This window comes from Nipponia nippon, unplaced genomic scaffold (assembly GCF_047370975.1).
Source record: "Nipponia nippon isolate SJK-2023a ecotype South Korea unplaced genomic scaffold, ASM4737097v1 scaffold_7, whole genome shotgun sequence".
In the NCBI taxonomy this organism is placed as follows: Eukaryota; Metazoa; Chordata; class Aves; order Pelecaniformes; family Threskiornithidae; genus Nipponia; species Nipponia nippon.
Window position 1 is genome coordinate 9,414,699 of NW_028262391.1, and position 18,982 is coordinate 9,433,680.

At 39.7% G+C, this 18,982-nt stretch overlaps 1 protein-coding gene across 2 annotated transcripts in view; it reads right to left on the reverse strand.

Moving 5' to 3' along the window:
• The window catches only part of ARHGEF26 (Rho guanine nucleotide exchange factor 26), a 69,195-nt gene that overhangs the window by 20,661 nt on the left and 29,552 nt on the right, over nucleotides 1-18,982 (reverse strand). For both annotated transcript variants that reach the window (XM_087739895.1, XM_009463854.2), the window contains 5 exons: nucleotides 14,716-14,868; nucleotides 14,084-14,213; nucleotides 12,021-12,095; nucleotides 10,177-10,266; nucleotides 2,839-2,993 (listed from right to left, as the gene is read on the reverse strand). In XM_087739895.1, the coding sequence (XP_087596021.1) occupies nucleotides 2,839-2,993; nucleotides 10,177-10,266; nucleotides 12,021-12,095; nucleotides 14,084-14,213; nucleotides 14,716-14,868 (603 nt within the window). The remainder of the gene's footprint in view (nucleotides 1-2,838; nucleotides 2,994-10,176; nucleotides 10,267-12,020; nucleotides 12,096-14,083; nucleotides 14,214-14,715; nucleotides 14,869-18,982) is intronic.

Sequence of the window (18,982 nt, forward strand, 5' to 3'; positions counted from 1 at the left end):
TCCACCACGGTTTGGGTATCCCGGCACATGCAGCGCTGACTATTCTTTTCCATGTAACGCATTAAAACTTTACAAGTATTAAGAGAGGCTATGTTTTTTCTAAATGACATTTAAAAAAAAAAAAAAATCGAATTCTGTCTACACAGCAGAAGGGGCTACAGGAAAGGACTACTGAACAGGAAAAAAGTTCCCAATAAACTAAAAGCTGAGCAGTGGGGAAATGCAGATTTTGATTATTCTCCAAAATCTTGTGTAGAATGACACACATCACAAGTTCACATGTCTGTTTCTGGCCTAATCCCAATGGCCAGCCTTGAGTATTATTCAGTAGCCATTTGCCTTACTTCTTCAAAGGGCAAGCGTGATGAAGCAACTGACTACCCCGCTGCTTTACAGCACACAAGTCAGAGCCTAAATGATGACCAGGGTATACAGAACACACGCAGGAATGGTCTGTCCAGTAGCTGACGTGGAAAGCATAAGCCTCTGAAATATTTCATAGTGGCATGAGGTATAGCCACACAGCATCCATTAAAAAGGAAGGTATTTTGGTAGCTAAATTCCATTTAACCTACTTAATGGGCAAGAGAAGACAGTTAAACCTTGCAATTTCAATCAGGAGGTAAAACTGTAGCTGAGGAAGATTATGATGAATAAAGTATCATTAAAATTGAAACAGAAGAACTCTGGAGCATGCCTGAGTATACACCAACACAAGACCTCCCTTTACCTTTTTTATAGCTAAAATATAGCAGTTCTCATTATAAAAAGGTTTCTGGAACGCTTGCTCACTCAGTATTTAAAATGCAGTTTGTCCAGCGACGATTCTGGCATTTGGAAAGGGCCCCTGAAATGAGGCTGTGAGCAGTGACGTACGCCTTATCTGGCTGGACTAGAATTACTCACAGCCATCAACATGGCTTCTCTGACCGCTACCAGCAAGCCCGGCCTTTAGGAAGTCAGGACGGAGCCATTCCCGGCTGTGTGTGCGAGGTTCTACATCTATGGCAAACTGCTGACGGGAGAGCTGGAGATTAACTTGGGGGTAACGATTAAACAGCATGATCGGAGCACTAAGTAATTAGTATTTTTAGCACAGCAGTGAGGAGTGATTTTTTTGTGCAATGTTAAGAATCTTCTGAAATGCAACTGCTCAAGTAAAAATACAAACATTTAAACCCAACTAGCAACAAATATTTCTGTCCACTGCTGTGGTGTCCATGGTAACACTGTGGGTGGGGGAAGAGATCACCAAAACCCCAGATATTATTAATAAGCTTATTCACTTGGGCAAAGTACATGCTTCATGCTCAAGAATATCTGGAAGGCTCGCAGAAATCAGTCCATTTCAATTCCATCCGTTTGCTTAGGGGGTATTGGTAGAGTGACTGTGGGAATCTGGCCATTAACGTGAAGGGTTCTTTGATTTTGGCTTCTGGGCCCATTTAGGACATTTCAATTCCCACAGCTGGAAGCTGTTATAAATCAAAAGCCCCAAAGTCTGGATAAGAGATGTTGCTACAAAAATCTGTTTTATAATCTGGACAACAAGCTATCACATAGGAGACCAATAAACAATGTAACAACATAGATAATAGATTTTTCACTGTTTTCCCATCTCAAACATTTACTTAGCTACCAAGACAATAATACGTTAAGAGTAGTCCCATGAGAAAAGAAAGGCACTATGTAAAGAAGTGCGATACAACTCTGATGTGCTGCCAGTGAGGCAGTGATTTAACAAGGGACTTTACAGAAACATTTCAGCACAAGCTTTGATAAACACTGAATCGCAGAAACATTTCACATCAGTAAGAGAGCTGGGGAGAAATCTATTCACTTTTCTTCCCATCTTTATTAAAAAAAACAACCTTTCACTTAAATATTTTTCCCCTCCATTTTCATTCAGCTTTCTCTTTGCCTAAATATTAGCATTTTCTTCTCGGATTTGGTATCATACCTCATTCCTCATCACTTCTCATTTAAATTATGAATTTGAAGTTTCTCAAAAGGCTTTCTTTTAAAAATAGCTGGTATGTGGCTTAACTAGCCAACCCAGATGCAAAATAATTGTTCTTCAAAACAGACTTTAGTCTCGGGAATAAGGTTTATCTATCAAGTATTATCTAATCGCAACAGCAGAGATGTAAATTCCATTCCATTCAATTATTCTAGATCTCCCCTCAAATCTAGTCATAAAAATTTAAATGGAGACTGCTAGAAGCGGTCTCCCATACATCATTCCCAAAAACAGTCCAACTGGCAAAGAGCGGAGGGGAATGAAAACTAACATTTCTTTATCCTTCCAAAACTTCTCCCTCTGCTAAGGCATCAAGAATGGACTTTTTAATTTGTCTCACAATTTGGAATTTCAATTGCATTTGCCAAAAATAAATCCTGTTTAACAAGTGGTTACTTGTCATTTCAAAACGCAGTCTGATCGAGCAGCATTAGAAACTCTAGTATCTACATAATTCATTTACTCTCTCAGACATGGCATATTAAAACATATAAATGGCTTCACAAATGTTTACTGGACTTAAAACATGTTTAGTCCTTATCTGCTCCTGTTTTAGGCTGCAACCGTACCAGGTCCACTTACTTCTCTCTGAATCTCCTTCATTCTTTCCAACAAGCAAGTGGCTAGAAAATACATAAAAATGCTGTGGATGCAACCAAGTTTGCCGCTCCAAAGCCAGAAAGCTTCGGTTTTCATTTCCCCTCGGGTGAGGCGCACACGAGTCACGACAGTTTTGAAAGACAATGGTAACTCCGCTGTTCTCACTGTGATTCAAGGAGTTGAACACCAAGGCAATTTTATATTGGTGAAGCTCTTACCTCTTCTTCTTGGTGATAATGAGGACGTCGTTAAAGAGGAAGAAGTACACCTGCTGCTTAGAGGTTCTTTTAGAAAAAAGTCCAGTGTCTTCTACGTATGCTGTTAATTCACCCCTTTTCACTAACCATCGTGAAGAAGAAACCAATGGAAATGGCTACAAAGCAAAAAAACCAACATTTTAATCCTTCCAAAGTAGAGATTTTTAAAAAACAGGTAACAGAGTATTACATATTTGGGGAAAAAAAATGCTTGAATAAACTCAAAGCTCAGAGATCGTGAGTACCAGCACAAAATGGAGGTTATCAAGGTTTAAGGTATCTTCATCGTTCATCTAATAGACAAGCAATAGCCTGCAAATACTTGAAAAATCACTCATGCACATGACCTAATTGCTCATCTAAGATAAAAATGAACAGACTTGATTGGTCATACTTGGGATGGAACAGACTATGTGAGATCTCCTAAGGAAATTAAAATAAAAATACTGTCTTCTAGGAATATATAAGTTTTTGGAGAGCAAGCAATCATTCTTTAAGCCCATACGGACATTGGATTTTCCTCTAGGTACCTCACAGCTTTTCTAAACAGCTGGAAAGAGCAGCTTCGGCTTCTCATCTCAAACATGAGGGCTACTGCACACCGCATTTCATCGCACCCCTAAGGCCAGTTAAAATGATGCTGTGCCTTCTTTCTGGTGGTGTGTTCTGTACCACGCACAGAATTGAAAAAATGTAAAATTCTTCAACAGAGAAATACACTGTACAACCCACTTTGAAATATTCTGTGAGTATACGAAAACAGACTTAAAGAGATGACGGAGACAGCATGCAAGATTAGATTGGTCCTAATGCAGTACTGAACATCATTATCGAGATGTTCAGAGTCTGCAGACCTTTCTTCTGTGAAAAAGCAAAGTACGTGAGGAATGCCAGACGGCTTACCAATCAAATGCGGTAAAATCCATTTTCTACTCTGTCAGTAAACTGAAGTTCCAACACAGCTCTGTGAAAGAATGTGTAAAGCAGTATGCGATATGTAGGGTTTGAATGAGTTGTCCATTTTAATGCCAAAACAATGTATTTTGCTCATGACATCAGAAATTCACCAGCGGTTTGAGACACATCTGAAATTTTTAGAGGACGTCTCTTTAGGTATCCCTTATGAAAGGCCATATTAATAAATCACTGTCCTTCCTCAGGGTGAACTTCAGCTTTTTTTTTCCCCCCTTGTCTTCCATTTGTCAGGAAAGGTGACTGTTATATTTGACCACAATTGCTTTGTGACTTGCTACCGCAGCTGAAGGGGATGGCAAATCAGACTGCTCCAGGCACGCTGCTCTAACGAGGCACGGACTTGAGCCCGTTAGAGCACCCTCAGACCAGACATGACAACTCACTGGGCGTATGTCACTGGTTCCACGACAAGTCAGTCAGGTTTGCATGAACCTTCTACGAGGTACAGGTACAGTCATTCTTCCAAGGTGATTACCATACCAAACCACTTACATTTTTTTCCCTTGATAGCAGGAAGGGAAGTTTTCCAAGTACTTGCTATTCTCATTAGGAGCTCCTGAATACAGTGATCTGTCCGCTGTCATAGCTTTACCTAAGGTGGATAATTAAGGATACTATAGCTCCTCTTCATCTAGTTGATGAAGTTGAACTCCAAGTGTTCTGTGGAGCAGGATCTCCATTTCCCTCTAGGGCGAGGACCAACACCTGCAGCAGCTGAAGCAAGCCAAAGAGGATCACAGCTGCCTAATGTGAAGACCAGACTTTATTAATCCAGATTATTCCCAACTGTGGGAGAACGAGACACCATAGAAGCACCTTTTGTCTCTGGGCCACGGATACGAAGGGAGATGTGAGACTGCACGTCCTGGTCATACAGAGGACAGATCATCTCTGAAGCTGTACCATGACACACGGTGCCAGAAGGACAAAGGTCCATTGCAGTGCTGGCAGCTGTCCCACTGACCAGGATTCCTCAGTCAATGATCTCACTGACTGTTGCTAGCACTGAACTGGGCAGAGCTGCTATGTGGGATCATTTCTTCAGCGGCACACAGTGGACAGGTTCTTTCTGCCAGCCTGCGCTGCCACTAGGCAATATTCTGAGCAAAGATACTGACCTCCTCTGCTGGTTTCACCCCTCACTGGCATGACCTGGTTGGGTCCTAACTTGAATACTTGAAGATGCTCTTGTCTCCGTGCACCTTTGGGTATTGCCCACATGCAATAGAGCATCTGAATGAAGGTGTCTGGTACCTTCCCCCGGTACCAAAAAGGATTAGGCTCAGTGCGTAACTTCTGCGAGCGAAGCCTGAGCTGTGCACCCTGTACCTTACGGGTTCTCCAGCAGCAGGTACCCGATACCACTGGAAAAGAAGAGGCATCCACTTTGCCCACGCTTACTAATGTTTGTACCTAAGACCTGCTGCAGTAAATGGGTGCTTACTGCTAAATTTTATGGAATTTAATTTTTCTTTGTCCCAAGCAAAATAATCAAATTTTTCTTTCTACTTTAAATGTAACTGGCTTTCTGCTTATCAAACTTCCCTACTTGCTTTGCTGCTGTTCAAATTAATTATTGGTCTTGCATGATTAGACAAATGAAGACAACTGCTTTTTCTCCCTTTCACATGCTAGTAAAAAAAAAAAAAAAAAAAACTTCTTCATTCAGCTTGCCAGCTGTCTTCTTCATTCTGCATGGGTTGTCTTTTTATATCTTTTAATCATTTTAGCTGCTCTTTACTGAACTAATTTCAACTTGCCTATACTTGCCCCATAGTACTATGCCAAAATCAAAATACAGTGCTTTGACTGTGATCTTGCTGTTGGAAGAACAAAATACGAACTCCCTAATTTTACATGCAGCCACCCCCGTGTTTTTGAATTTTGAGGTATGATTTTACAGTGACTCTGAAGTGGCACATGATGGAACAGTTATTCCAAAGATGCTTTTTTGGCACCAGGCTGTACCACAGAACTCTCTCTCCCATACTTTCCATTAGGAGGTAGTGTACTAATGGCAGATGAAGGTTGCTCAAAATTGCGGAATGTAGCAGCTCTCTGGAACTACTGCACATTGTTACAAGTTAAAGAAGCCTTTTTACCTCACCTCAGACTCATTTATGTCCCAATATACGCAGAACAAGCAGGAATGAATATCCACCCTCGCCTGGTACTTGCACACAGACATCCACGGAACAAAAACCTTTGCTATACTGTAGACCTGCATTAGGGACCTTTCAAAACCTGTATTCTTTCGAAGTGACTACTGATTAACATATTTCATTTATCTGCTACGATTCCTAGTATTTTTGCATTCATGCTACCAAGATAGTATTAATGTATTGAGTCTTGATGAAATTCCCTTCGGACATTTCTTCCCAATTAATCTAAGCTCACATATTCTGTTTTGATTTACATGACTTTTTTGCAGGTTTCTGGTTTTGCATTACCCATGAGTTTATTAAATGCATTTTCTACTCTATTCTCCAGTTTGGAAATGCAGAATTTTGTTTCAAATCCATATTTCATAAATAGATTTTTATCCAGGTCTCCATCAGTGAATCAGAGTAAATCAGTCTGGTTACAAATCACTGTAACTTCAAGTTCATTAACTGACACTGTCACTCATCTCACATCAGTGGCTAACTTAGACTTCCATCAATCCAACTTTACTACTTTCTCCTAGGACTGTATCATCTCATTTTTCCTACGGACGGTGATTTTATGAAAGACACATCATTAAACCTCACAGGTTACGAAAGCCCCGTTTAGTTCAGTACTCGAGATACGACACTCCCAGAGGAACTCCCAAGCTTCATCACTGAAATCAAAGAAAGTTTTATATCGACATTCAGCTTTAAAAAAATTTGGCTTACTTCCAGTCAAAACTCTGCTGGTTCAGTACCGTCAAGTAACATGAAAATCGGTTTTGTAAACAAATGGCTTGTACGCTTCCTGAAGTGCAGTAATGGTTCCATGTGACAGTACAGGAATGTGAAACATCGGGCCATACCCTAACGGTGACACCGCCACACTTTTTGTGACTACAAAATTGAAAGACTTCGGACTAGATGGTCCTTCAACACAGAAGTCACAAACAAGTTTGTTCCATGAACACAAAAGCCTATTTACAGAAAAAAAAAAAAAAAACCACACACAACCTTTCTGGTGCTAAAGATGAAAAACTGAAGAATAAAAACTTCTGAATCTTAATTAAAAATTAAATTCCACAGATTAGCCATGTACAAAAGTGACATATTTGAGTAGCTTCTCTGGTACTCCCACGCAGTTACATCTAACAACATAATAAAGTTAAAGAAAAACCCCAAAACACTCTATGAGGTTGAGCAAGAACAGAAATAGTTTACCTAATTTATAATGGTTATAAAACAGAATTATAGCACCACGATGATGGTTTTACAGACAAAAAGTACTTTAAAAATTTCTGTGTGAGGACGAACTAAAAATTCCTCTAATCTGTGCTCTAAGTGAGTTCATTACATTTCCCTAATTGACTATATTCCAGAGGCAGCTTTTTACTTTCATATTCATTTTTCCTTAATTGCCAAAAGGGTACATCATGTGTACCATCTCCCTTCTATACAAAACAAGCTGTCAGAACTTAAAATGTATTGAAACTCGGCCAAAGCAGCCTTTTATACGCCAGCTGGCAAGCTCTCAAACCACAGATAAGGTCTAAACCACTAAGTGCTTATATTTAAGATGCACAAAGGAAAAAAACACTTGCATAAAAATGACAGAAAACCAAAATACATAGAGTTGCCATTACTCTCATGAAAGCAGCGAGAGCTGCTAGTTACAGCATGTACGGGGAAGAATTATACAGGGCCTCTCGCATCCGCAAAGTCGGGATCAATAGCGTGCGTCCTCTCCCATGGGGAAAGTAGGAGACTATAAACCATTTAAGCACTTCAACACTGTTAGGTACTTCTGTAGATTTGAAAACTATGAGTAAAACCGCAAAGCAGATCGCCCAAGGGCTTCAGACTATCCAAAACGCTGTTTTAGACTATCCAAAGACTTGAGACTATCATCCACCATTGTTACCTAATGTAGCAATGTCACTTGTTAAGAGACGGTTTCTTTATTATTGTTGTTGTAAGTAAATATTTTTATTATTCTCTAAGCTTGAAAATAAAAATACTTCGGACAAGTTGAGAAACACCTTTTTAGAGACAGCATTTCCTCAAAGACTGACCAAGATCCTTTAAAGAACTGTGGTTTTAAAAACATGAATCTCTACTTACTACATGTATGATAACAACAAAAATCTTCTCACAAAAGATTACTCATTACGTAACGATATGAGACATTACTTACAGAAATGGTATTTTAACAAACATTGAATAGAAAAAAGTAAATATACTTGAAGAAATATCTTGAAAGTACAATAAAACCCCTACTAACTATGACTATGTCTGCTATTTTTTCCTACTGAAAAGACTGATTGTAGAGAATTATTTTTTTTAATAACAGCCTAATTGTATTTTCAGTACTAGAAAGGAAAAAATTTGGAATATCTCCATATCCTAAGAGTCTGTAAACTTATTTGAAGGTTAACAGCACCTGTACTAGCAAAACAAAAACTTGGGATTAATAAAGTGAACTGTATTAATAAAGGTGTAGATTAGCTTAAGTAATGTCACCTACGCTGAAGTCTGCCGTTGCCCAGCTTGCTATTCCAGGCAGGTACCACCCCACTTTGGTTGCACATCCGATGCTGCCAAATGTGCAGTCGTAGGCCAAGTTGGGTAACTCCTGCCTGCAGGTGTGGCCTAAGAGCCAACGCGCCCAGCTACGGGGAAAGCCAGCTGGGCCGATGCATTTCACACCGCTGCCGCCCGGAATCCTGCAGCGTGCGGCACTCTCCAACGTCATCCTGCTCTCAGTCACCTCCCGCAAAAAGGAGGACTCCTCTAAACGGACAGATTTTACAGCAGCCTATGAGAATCTTGCAGAAATAGACCATAATTCCAAGAAACACGTCCTACGGTGACCGGAAATAGGCCTGTGGTTTTTTTATTTTGTGCTGCTGTAAATCAGCATAGTCAAATACTATTAGGATCTTTCCCTGGCCTAGAAGTATTTCCTCAGGCGGAGTTTTCCTATCATGTACATGAGAACATCTCATCATCAAGCAGCAGTAGTCGGCCTCTCTCCTGATGGCAAAATCTTCACAGCAACTTACTTTGTCTTTCCAGCAAAGAATACTTAATTCAATATATATTAAAAAAAAGTTTTGCTATAACATAACCTTTCTACTTAAAATGAAAATACTTGAAAAGTTTTAATTTTTATCCTGCCATAATAGATCATTCTTTTGCAAGAATTAGTGTGTGATATGAAGAGGCTATTGAAGTTCCACTGTTTACTGTATCAAACAATTACAAATACTAATTCACTCTTTAAAGAAACACAGTTTTGCTGTGTTTGAGAGATCTAAGCAGAAATTCAGAACTATCTACAGCTCACAGAACAGAGTCGATTCAGGTGTGATCAAATTTATCAGAACTTGTTTACACACTGTCACACAACATGCTCAAGTGAGAAACAGAACTGCTTCACAATGCAATATCTCCCCCAAAAACATTTCTTTAATCCATCCAACAAGTTCCCACGCTATAAGAGACTTCAGCAGATTCATTACTTGATGTACCAAGTATCCTGTACAATGACAGCCTCCATTTGCAGAATTGCAACGATTCTCGTACAGTTAGAAATGATGCTGTGCATTCTTCTGCTTTTTATGTGAGGAGGAAAGAGAGAATAAAGCAATTCAAAATCTGACAAGCCTTGAGGAAATGAATGACGAGAAGGATGGACACAGAGGCAGAGCAATGTGTGATTCTGTGTGAACTGTGACATCATGCACATTGTTACGAATTACGTAAAACAGCCTAAGATTGTACCATGACTGATATTATCAGGTACTGTCACTCCAACAGGGACAGGGTTTCATCCACAAAGGCAAACCCAGAGTCTGGACATACCTCATTCTTCAGTAATTAATGCTAACTTATTCTTTTTAAAAACATATATCGTGATACTCTCTTTCCCTGAAAAGCCTCAACCTGAAGCTTAACCTGCTGGGTTAGATGTGACAGTCCTCAGGCACTCTGAGCTTCCAGGGCTTCAGCTACCCCAGGATATGAGCTTGTCTTCCTTGACTGAAAAGTCACGTCGATACGACAGCCTACACTAATTTACCTTGTTTGTGTTGGCAATGAACCTATCACAACATAACATGTACTCAAAGCTGTTCATATGCTCAGTGATTTATGGTCAGAAATATCATCATCGTACCTTGATTTTAAATTCCAGTTGGGAGTTAATTGTGTACATCATTTCTGTCCTTTCCATTTTCCGAGCACCTTCGTTGCATAAACGCACCAGCTAGAAACGAGACATTTATTTAACAGGTTTAATGTACTCAAGACTTGCAATAAACTCGTTACTGTATAAAATGCACTTCCGAGGAAGCGTAAAATTTACAAAGGAGCCGACATTTTCACGCTGGGTCACAGAGGTAATGTTTTCAAGACCAGACTGAATGCAGCCCTGAGTGACCTGGTCTGACTTGGCAGCCGATTCTGGACTAGATCACCTCCTGAGAGCCCCCTCAACCTGAATTACCCTATCATACTATGAACATTATTTATTCCTCAGTGGACTCGACTCCAGATGGTACAAACGTTCAGCCAGAAGTTCTGACTGAGAAGGGTTACAGCTCTCTGATCCAAGTTAATGATCAGCTCCAAAATAAACAACCTTCCAGAGCGACACATCAGTGCGACCTGCTGCCACGTCTACCACGCACACCCAACCCATTCGCAGAATAAAGTCCCATCACAAACGTTACAGTACCGCCTTGTTAAACTAAGGCAAACAGTATCCTAGAAAAAGTTCTGTTGCAGCTGACCTTTAGAATGCAATTTTAAAGCATGCTACAGTTTTAGTGAAGCCTGCGCATGGGGGTGGGGAGCACATAAATAAAAACAGGGGGGCAAAGACGGAAAGGCATGAAAATGCATTCCCCTTAACCCCGCAACATCATGCAGGGATTTCCCAACTGTCAACGGCCCTTTTCTCCTGTTATCATCGAACACTTTACACACCATATACTGTTCCTACAGAAAACCCCAGTTGTGTTGGCAGCAGTACAGTGTTGCCGAATTTAGGATATTTTCCTATGTAATAAACAGACAGTAATTTAGGCACAAAACCGATCCCTAGTGGCCTTTCTTAAATAAAACAATCCTTCAGTATCTTCCAATACTCTTCCTGTTTGCATTATTTATGCATGGAAAACACAAATTTTTCCCTTAAAGTAGACAAGTATGTTCAAGGCCCAAGGTAATGTCTAGCCCCAACGGGCAGAGAAAAAAATTATTTTTTAATAAAGAATGCCCAGTACTTCGCATTTCACAACAGTCCATGATGCACTACAGTTTCTGAAATTCTGAGATCCTGGAGGCAAAAAACAGCCAGTCCTTAGATCCTTAGCTTTTCTTTTCATACCATAATGCTCTGTTTTAAAGAGTTGTCTATTTCCAGAATATAAATATAAATGTATTAAACAGATGGATTGGAATTTCCCACCAATTTAAAAAGAAATTGCTAATATGATTGCTCAGGTTCAAATGGAAGGAACTGGAATTTAATATACAAGTAAGCGCTGTTGAAATTTACAATCTATGCATGGAAATGGACTTGTGCTCTTCTTCGATCATCGGTTCTTGGGAAAAAAGCATGACTCCAGGAGAAGAGAACAACTGACAGAAGGTGATCTGGCTAACTTACAATAAAAGCCAAAAGAATGCTTAGGTTTGCTTAGAAGATTCAGACTTTCTTTTCTCTACTGTCAGGATAGTGTTTTGGCTTTTCTTAGCTGTATGGTCCACCACATGGCTTTCTGTTGGAATGACTGGCAGCAAACGGAATAAACTTGTGCAACTACACAATGAAACAGGTGAACAAAATGAGTTGTGAACATGAAAATTAACTCTCAAGTGACTAACAAAAACCAAAAGCAGCCACTTCTCACGGTGGATTTTTGAAATGACAAAAGCATGCAGTGCAATTTAGGAAGGAAAATAGTCAAAGCAAAAAAAATTCTGCATCCATATTAAACTTCTAAAAGAACATACCTTGCTCACTTCTTTCAGAGCTTGCTTGCAATTCTCATATTTTGGTGAATCCTTAGGAGTCTTCTGACAAATTGTCTGAAATAAAAGGTCAGTTACTTCAGAGGGCTAAGAAGCACGGATTGTAACAAATACAGAATTTTACGTACATATTAATTGAAATCAAAGAGGTGAAATCACAGCTGTGGACTGGGATAAATGAGAGAACCCTAGATCACTTCTTCGGAGTGCTTCGTGACACTAAGGAATGCCTCCCTTGAAAGCTTTTTGGAGCAAAGTGATGTTTTGGATCTCTTGGCCAACCTCCATCCATGGCAACCCAGTGGAAGAGGCAGGCCATATCCTTCCAGGGAAGGGAAAGTTTCTGCCATCTCATCTCAAACTTTTCACAAACCACAACGAAACGCCACTGCAGCCGTACATTATCAGGTTCTTCCTGTTTCAAGTACCACGTTAAGCTTTTCCTGGAAGTTGAAAGACCCATTTATGTACAACCGTACTTGCAATAAGAGAAATGTACCGGATTACTCTGCCTGACCTCTTTGTGGAAGGTAAGTATTTCCAAAGGATTAACAGAAAAGGCTCTTAAGGCTACACTGTTATGTGTACCGTGGAAAAATATACATAACAATATTATTTTATTAAAACAAGAAAGCACGTGGAAGAGAAGACAGCTGCAGCATCGAAACAGAGGAAGCGCTGGAAAGTAATGAGAAGTAAAACCAATCTATGAGTTATACATGAGAGTTATCTCTGTTGACAGAGTTTATTCTCGTGAGCCAGAGGTAAAGATGAAGTCCTATCAGAAACAGGCATTTCGAATCAACGACAGAGCAGTTAAATCGCTTTTTTGATTGAGAAACAAAAATATAAGATATTTTACATTAAATTAGTCTTTGGTTTAATTATGTTCTCTCCCCTCTGAATGTAGTTGGAGCTGTATTTCTGGTACTGAAACCTTAAAAATTCAATTCACTCTGAATTCTCAATATAAGGTTTACACGACCGTCTCCAAGAAAAACAAATAAACAAAACTGAAACAGTGGAAAATAAAATACTTGGTTTGCTTGTCTAGATTCTTTTAACTGAAGAGGGGAAGGAGGCGAAGAAAAGAAAAAAAAAAAACCAAGAAGGGGAAGGCACACCTAGTGACACACCAAAATAATACCAGATTATTCTTTCTTTCTTTTTTTAACCTAGAAATGTACTGCAGAGAAGAGAGCATTCAACGTCCATGAATGAACTAAGTAACTATCCAGATGACCAATCAAATTAATCAGTGCACAATTTGCAAATATATAGGAGAACAAAACTATTAGTCCCATTTCTGGATCCTACCGATGCTAAAATCTTAGCCTGGATTTTAATCTCCACTATTGCTGGTGGTTCAGCTCATAAATTTAGCTCTAGCACCTTAACTGAAATACCATGAATCCTGGTGTGAACTTGGCTTCACAAATCCTCAGCTGCACTTCATCACACTTCCTAAGTCGCCCAGTAACCTGCACAGGAAGGGAACATCTCACAGGGTAACACTGTGGTAGGAAACCAAGTAGTTCAATACTGCTCCACTCGCAAACAGCTCCTGTGCCCTTATGAGCAGAGTTCATTCTTCAGGGTTACACTGTGACCCTCTTAACTGAGGGTCTTAACAGCTCTGTTCCTGAAAGTAAGTACGTACTGCAAAAGGACCCGCATCTCATCTATATAATAGGAAGTCTTGCTTTTTGAACTGTTGGGTTTCATTTTAATCCTAACGTTATATACAATTTCTGTGCTAGGTTCCTCCTTGGTTTCAGAATCATTTTGACCCTTTACAATTTTTCTATTAGAATATCTAAATATTTAATTTTTGAACAGGGGGTCAGGAGCATAGGGTACCGGTCACGGTAAGCGAACAAATGCTACAGTACTTCATAATCAACAGACCAGTATCTACAGCCCTGTACCTGGTACAAGTAAGAAGATACGAAGAGACTGGAATGAACTAGGAATTGAATACAAAAGAACGCTAACATTAAAAGGACATGCATCAAGGGAAAACAGAAAAAGAGCTCTGTTCTTACATCCATCAGTAAGGGAAGACGAGTAACTCTCTGCATGGGAAGAATGAGGAAAGAGATCATTGGTAAATTCCGGCAATCTTCATGGGCCTCGATCCGTGATAACGCCTCTTTAAATGCTGGATTTGTGGCTCTGGCAGGAAAAAGGAGGAGAGAATTAAACGGTATGTTTTACCAAAGAATTGTGAAAGTTGCTAGACTTTCAATAAATCATGATTTTATTAATAGGAAAGTGTGGTTTGAAGGAGTCATATCAACTAAGCCTTCAGCTTTATTTACTTAGATATGCAAGACCACCATTGACATTTAGAAAGCTCAAGTTGTCCCACACATGAACGTGCGTGCAGGCAGACTCGTATGTAACGTACAATGAAAGGACATCTTTGACACTGAGTAACCCGTACTTATCAGTGGAAAGGGAATGTAACTCATGACCACAAATAGGATTGGACTATGCAGCCAGGCATGTTTTCACTCTCAATTACTTCAAAGGAACTTGTACATTAAGGAAAGCTAAGCATGTAAGTACACGCTTAGCTGGAAGCCACAGGTTTTGCACCAAATACCACAGCCTACTGCTCACCCCTACTACAAAGGGGGTGATGTTGCAATCATATTTTAAAATTAGTTCTTACAGTAATTTCTGCAGTGTTCGCTGTTGATAGACTTCGTTGGTGCAGTACTTTACATACGGATCAAATGTTGAGGAAGTATGCTTTTCAACTATATCGCCAATATCATCAATAAAGATGTTGTTCTGATGTCTTGCTTCAAGTTCTTTAAAGAACCTGCGACAAAAAGAAAAGAAATTACTTGCTTTTACAAAAAAATAGCAGACTTTCACTTGCAACATTTTACACTTCACCTGACACAATCCATGACTCTTATAACCTAATAACTTGAATGCTTTGTGAAAGGGTGAGATGATCTCTCCTTTGGCAGAACAGTAAGGGAAATCTTTACATGACACAAGTCAAAGGGTGGCTGTGTCACCTGGCAGAGCTCAGCATAAGCAACACTGGCAAAGCCACTTCCCATTCTCCAGCTGCCAAAACCAAAACAGCATTACTGACCTGGTTAGACTAGAATTTCCAGAAGCAGGGTTGAAAAAGAAATGAAACAACTTCAAGCACAACAGGAACACATTTCCTCTTGTAATAAAGGAAGTACGATACCAGAAACGTTCAATGAAATAAAGTTATGTGTGACTTGCTAAACTAAGAACAAAAAAAATATATAGCAGGCTGAGCTGGACAAGGTGCTCATGTACCACATACTTCAATCTACCATTAAAACCAAACACAGATTGGAAACAGTGAAAATGGAAACAGGAACCAAAATCCTGAGCTGACTTTTTCCCCTAAACGTGCTTGTTCTAAGAACTTCCCTATTGTTCATCGCCTGTTCCATATCCGAGTACCTTTGGCCTCTGAAAGCTTCCAACTCCTCCTTGCACTTCTAATTTTCCCAGAAAACAAAAGCTTTTATTTCCACAAAGCTCATGAGAAATGTTTTACTGTTTGGGGTATAAGAGCTCACACAGATCAGCATTAGATGTACTGCAGGTCATCAGGATTACCTACACTGACACTCTGACATCACTGCAATCCTTAAAAATCTAGAAGCTGCTGAAAATCTCTCCTATACTAGTCTTGCCTGCAGCCTTTATAAAAGATTATTCACTAGAACAATCCTGAACTCCCTAGAGTAAACCAGCTAATAAAAAACCTCCCGTATAGCACAGAAAAATTAAGGAAATACTTGGAACACATGATCTCACATCAAGCTAAAATATTTTGAAACATGTTTTATTTTATTTTGGCCCTTTATTACGTGTTCTCATTACTAACACTGGCTCTTCAAAAATCTGTCACCTTGCAGCATTTCATTTTTTTAAGTGCACTGCCAATGTCCTCCATAGTTTGTTTTACAAACAAACCTCAGACATGTAAGAAGGAGAACAGGATGAACAGAAGCTTATCGTACAGGTGTTTAACAACACGGGTTAACTAAAATTAAGACATTTTTTCAGGTGTGCTTAGAAGAAGCTGCCTGAATTGAGTGGCTGCCAGACTCTCGCTCGGTCAATCACACAGTCGGAAGACTCAAGCGTGGGGTTTTTAGTTTTGGTTTTTTTAAAGTTCTGACACATTAACTGCAGATTGAACTGACTGATGTTTACCAGTATTGTCACTGAATGAAAAAGAGGACACTGCCTACAAACAGATATAATGCTGTCTACTATAGTGCACAGTTTTCTTCTCACTCTTGCCCTTTAAGTGGTGCAGCAGTATTTTTTAATAGCTTTTCCACTTTTGGAAGGCAGAGTCCTCCAGCACCCTTCTATCCTCCACCCATCTTATTTCAATGCACAAAATACTTCAAGTTGTCACTTACTTGTATTATGCTACGTATTTGGTTTTTTAGTATCGAGAACAGTACCAGCTGGCAAAGCATACTGAGCTGCCATGAGGTCTCACACAATACACGGACAAATACTAAAGTTAACAGTTGCCTCAAATTTCATTGGGGTCCAAGATGGGGGGGGGGGGGGGGGAGAGTCTCCAAGTCACACAGTCAACCATTTCTCATGAACCACGTCAGATTTCAACCGCTGACCACCATGAACTGCAGACGACTGGAATTCATTTCTGCTCTACTCAGACATGTTTATAGTTGGGAGAACTTCTCAGCGCGCTGCCAATTTACTTTGCTCAGGAAATGAGGAAATACAACATTTCTTCCTGCTGTATGTTATGGCACGCTGACAAGGTTTTTGACCATGCTGGGCTAGAACTTCCACTTCTAGAATTTTTCTGGTGCTTCAGCAATGACATCATCAGTCACAGTCACTGTAAGGAACAGTGAAAATCTTGGATAGTAGAAGATGTAAAAAAAAAAAAGGGGGGGGGGGGGCGCAGAGAGAAGCAGCATACCCAAGTCCCACCCCCCCAACAGGTACTGCAAGAATTATTACCTCTGGAAATCATGCATCAGAGTTTGAATCAAAGGTTGTCTTTTTTTGCATCCAATATGCTAATTACTATGTACAATCAGTGAACCAGACACATCATAAAAACCTTTTACTTAAAATTTTAGGACAGATTCTGTCATAAAGATCAGTACTGGGTGATTGAGCGATTACATTCAATTTAACCAACTGTGAATTAGTTGTGCTGTGTGACTGGCTTTTTTTGCTTAATACCAGGAGGATTTATTTAAAGCACTTGTTTCTGTTAAATCCAGAACTTTTCTGGTTAAAGTCAGACTCAATTAAGTGAAAGTCCAACAGCACTGTAAGACAGCATTTAATTTCCCTCATCTTGCCCTTTTGCTGTTTAAAAGAAATGTCCGATCTGTAGTACTCAAACTCCCCTCTCCTAAAGGCTACGCGCCAAATTTAGAAACGCTGGTTTAATTCCTTTCCTGTTTGTTTCTTTTTACAGCGCAAGATCTAGAAACGCTAGACATCTCCCCAACACTGGAGTGTGCCCTGTCTTTATGATGAGGGTTTCACCCTTACAGCTGGTGGCTCCTGTTAAGGGTCCTCCCATGTCTTCAGGCAGCTCGCTAACACGCCGGTAATCACCAACAGGAACAATGTCCTAATACTCGCTCAGGCAATTTTCTTAAGCTATTTTTTCCTACTCGTTGGCACTGCTTTAATCAAAGACTGATATCCACAACTTTCTCAAAAACCCTAGTTAATTCAGCTGTATAAACACAGATGCGCAGTGGGACATGCACAATGTTACAAACTATTCCATACAGTTCACCTTTATAAGGCCTAACGTGTGTCTCAGTTACAATTGCAGAACTCTCATCAACAGCAGTTCTACTTTAACAGATGCCCTGAAAAAACACACAAAATAAATGCCCTAAGATCAATCATTTTGGTTGACATTTCTTCTCAACATTCACTCTCCCTTCACCCCTAGATAAAGATATTAACTGAGCAGGACTTACATTCTTGTGAATACTGTATCTTGCTATCTGGATATCCCAAAATTAGACTGCACTGGTTTAAAAAAATTCTAATTAGGCAGGTAACAAAGATTTTAACCAGGCAGGCCAAATTACAGTTAGAAAAACAATTATCTTTTGGAATCAGTTATTATCTGGGAGCAAAAAGCATGTAGAATCAAACAGCAGCACATGAAAGGAATATACAGAAAGGTCGGAGGTACTGCAAAAAATCTAAATAGATTATTTGCATTAAGGGTCACTATAGAAGGAAACTGATACAAAAGCCTTTCTGGCGAGTGACACTGGGAAAGAGCAGACTTGGTGAAGATCTGTCTGCAACTGAAGTAAATGTGGAACACCAGAAGGCACCAGAGGCAGGTGATCAGCACCCAAGAGAGCTAAAACAAAAAATTCTGATAAAGTTACTATGAGATCATTTTATCCTGTTTGCAAAACGACAGAATACACATAATAGCATTACCAGGTCGGTGAGAGGGACAGATGGCATAATATCATTACGGTTTTGTATACAGGTTACGTAGCAGTCACAGAATCAAGGTTCTCAAAGATTCATCTGCCTTTTTTCCTACTGCTTACGGTACTAATTTTTTATCTCCTTGCGGGTTCATGCACTTCTCCACTGCCATCCATTCTGGGCAGTGCTATTGCTCCTCTCTGGCAGATGCCACTGAAATTTCAGTCTGTCACCATCAAAGCCATTCTGTATGTGGAAGTGAACTGCGGTCTGGCTTGTAGCTTGCTTATTTCAGAGTTCATTATTATTATACCTGCTTCAAGTTTTTGAAGTTATAATGACCTATATTTCTGGCATAAAGAAGATTATAATGCAGATTTAGCTTCATAGCAATGTTGCTGCTGACACATTACTAGCCAGTAACAGAAAAAAGCCACCGGAGTGGAAGCAAGTACAATTTA